This window comes from Oratosquilla oratoria, chromosome 33, assembly GCF_046742065.1.
Source record: "Oratosquilla oratoria isolate Oo_2021 chromosome 33, ASM4674206v1, whole genome shotgun sequence".
Taxonomy (NCBI): Eukaryota; Metazoa; Arthropoda; class Malacostraca; order Stomatopoda; family Squillidae; genus Oratosquilla; species Oratosquilla oratoria.
In genome coordinates, this window is record NC_134809.1 from 41622448 (window position 1) to 41625477 (window position 3030).

Genomic DNA, 3030 nt, shown 5'->3' on the forward strand with positions numbered 1-3030 from the left:
AGTCACCCGTTTGTCCCTTTGCTGATTGGGCAATACCACAAAGAAAAAGTTGTCTAATTCCCTTCGTTTGTTCATTTATTGGTTCATGTAATATCTACAAAGAAGGAAATTATACAAGACAAGGGCAGACAAGTAAAAAATAATTGTAGTTCTTTGATCTGTCAAATTTAGATTTCTGTACTTAGCAAGATTCCACTGATATATATTTTTTATTTCCGCACTCGCTCCCACTGAGTAGACAAAGAGTGTCATCACCTTTTATTCCTTACCCATTGTCCTTCATTTCCAACTTTAAACACGACCAGGCCGTGGCCCTCTCCTTGACTCTCCGATTCCCAGTAGTAACTGATATATATATGGGATCTGATCGGAATCCCGACAGCCATAATTCCGTTGGTTTAAAGGGACGATCACAACACCTGATCCACTTTATTGTCTTTCTTAGGGCATTTTTGGAAGGTAGACATGGCACAATATTTGGATTAGCAGAGGTGGTGCTTGACTGAATAATTTGAATCGGTTGATCTCTAGTGGATTTTGCTTGTATCTTGATTTCATTTCTTATTTTTGCAACACTAGCAGCACTTGCACAAGGAGCATGATTGTGCTCCTCAAATTTTGTTAGTAAATGTTCTTCATTCACAAGTTTGGTAACTGCTCTTCCTTTGCAGTTATTAGATTTTCGAAATTCACAGCATCAGTAGTATGAATCTTTACGGTTTTTATCTTTAACCATCAGGTATCCACGTACGTTAATTTTATTTTTTCCTTTTTGAGGAGGAATCTTTTTCCATTTTTTTTTTCATTTCTATGGGTTACTTAGCACTGAAATATAGTTCAAATATGAACTGTCGGGATTTTGTCCTGTAGGGATTGTGGCCTGTCGGGATTGTGGCTGTCGGGATTATGGCCGTCGGGAATTTGACCCAAACCCATATATATATATATATATATATATGTATATATATTTATACATATATACATATATATATACATACATATGTATATACATAATATATATATACATATATATATATGCATGTATATAAATATATATACATATATATATACATATATATATATATATATACATATACATATATACATATATATATATACATATATATATATATATATATATATATATATATATATGCTAATAAGAACACGGGTACGTGTGTTCACTTATGCAAAGTAGACCACTTGGAAAAAGGAAACTAACGAAGCAGAGCGCTTTCGTATATTACATCTTCAGTGCAACAAGAAGATGTTGCACTGAAGTGTAATATACGAAAGCGCTCTGCTTCGTTAGTTTCCTTTTTCCAAGTGGTCTACTTTGCATATATATATATATATATATATATATATATATATATATATATATATATTGTCTTAGTCCTACTCTCTCTCTCTCTCTCTCTCTCTCTCTCTCTCTCTCTCTCTCTCTCTCTCTCTCTCTCTCTCTCTCTCTCTCTCTCTCTCTCTCTCTAGTCTCTATCTTGATCTCTTACCACCTCGTGACGTCCATTCAGTAAGGCACTTTCTCCACTTGACGTCTTATTTTCACAGTATCACCCCCACTCCTTTCTGGTCTTTTATCACCTCAATGATATAGTCTGCAATAATCCGTTTTCTTACTCGGCTTGCCTTTTTTTTTTTTTTTTTTTTTTCATTATAAGTATCGAAATATTCAGGGACCAAAGACGGGTACCTGCTAGTGGTTGTCCTGTCAGATGGACGGCAGAGAGAATCATCTCCCTCCTGCCCAGCTTACAGAGACGTCAACCCCATCACCTCCATCTTGATGTGCAGCCCTTAGCGAAAGACATTTGCTTTCCAGACCGGTCCCTAAGATCTCTCTCATCTTGAACTGAATTTCTTTCATCTTATCACATATGAAGATCTGGCAATCAGCGATTGCTCCCCTCCTCCTTCTTCTTCTTCCAACCGATGGCAGAGAAACAGCTCCACGCTAATGCAACATAGACAACAGTCCAAACACAAAAAACCTTGAGAGATCTGTGGGAAGGGTCGAAGACCGTTGCCGATAAATGTGGGGCTGTGGGTATCTGGCCAGTAAACTTTGAGGCAACTATCATCATCATTGCCATCTGAATTTCATAGGTCACTCTTCATTGCTTTCATTAATTGGAAATTTTATTTCTGCAGATCAAAAGTGGGATTATATAATGATTATAAAACTGTGTTTCAGACACATTAGTAGGTAACATCTTGTGATGCATCTTTATTTGCCTTTCATTTATTTTTATTTTTTCCAGGAATGTTAGTAGCTACATTATGCCTTCTGCTGGAGTTGACAGTGGCGACAGCACAGGTTAAGTGAGACGGCGGGTGTTGGCCTAATTCGGAGTAATCTCCCACAGGATGACTGGCAACGGAACTGCGAAATATCAGAAAGGAAGAAGGGCAGCACGCATTTTGTTCTTTGCTAGTCACTGTTCTTTGTTCTTTGCTAGTCACTGTTCTTTGTTCTTTGCTAGTCAATGCTCTTTGCTAGTCAAAGTTCTTTGTTCTTTGCATTCACGTTATTCCTCACATATCAGGTTTGCAAACCTTCAAGACCTTTTGATGGGGAGAATATTGGAAATGTCTCCATCAACGTTGTTGATTTATGGTTACTGCAGCGATTGTAATTCGATGTATCATTCTCCTATACTGCTTTTCATTTTCAAGGATCTGGATTGTCCTTAGACCCATGGTTCTCAGCCTGGGGTCCACGGAGCGCTAAAGGTTCAAAGAGTTTCCCAAGCCGGTCCACAATCCGATATCTAGTGGAAGTTAGTGGATACAAAGATGTTTTATTTGGTGTTGAAGTGGCCTGCAGAGGGCTAAGGAACAATACCTAAGTATGGAAGATATGAGTAAACAGGTTGAGAACCATTGCCCTAGACCATTGTTATTTTTCATCCATGTTTCCTTTACTTCTCATTTTCTATCCTTTCGTTTGTTCGCTCGTTTATTTACTTAACTATTTATTCACTTATTTACTCATTCCCATACCTATTCTCT

At 37.4% G+C, this 3030-nt stretch overlaps 1 protein-coding gene across 1 annotated transcript in view; it reads left to right on the forward strand.

The window, feature by feature from the left end:
• Window positions 1-2654, forward strand: part of LOC143017969 (glutamate receptor ionotropic, delta-2-like) — a 25726-nt gene extending 23072 nt beyond the window's left edge. Inside the window, exons 10-11 of the mRNA XM_076173007.1 lie at window positions 2280-2335; window positions 2565-2654. Coding sequence (XP_076029122.1) covers window positions 2280-2335; window positions 2565-2654 — 146 coding nt within the window. The remainder of the gene's footprint in view (window positions 1-2279; window positions 2336-2564) is intronic.
• The last annotated feature ends 376 nt before the right edge of the window (window positions 2655-3030 follow it).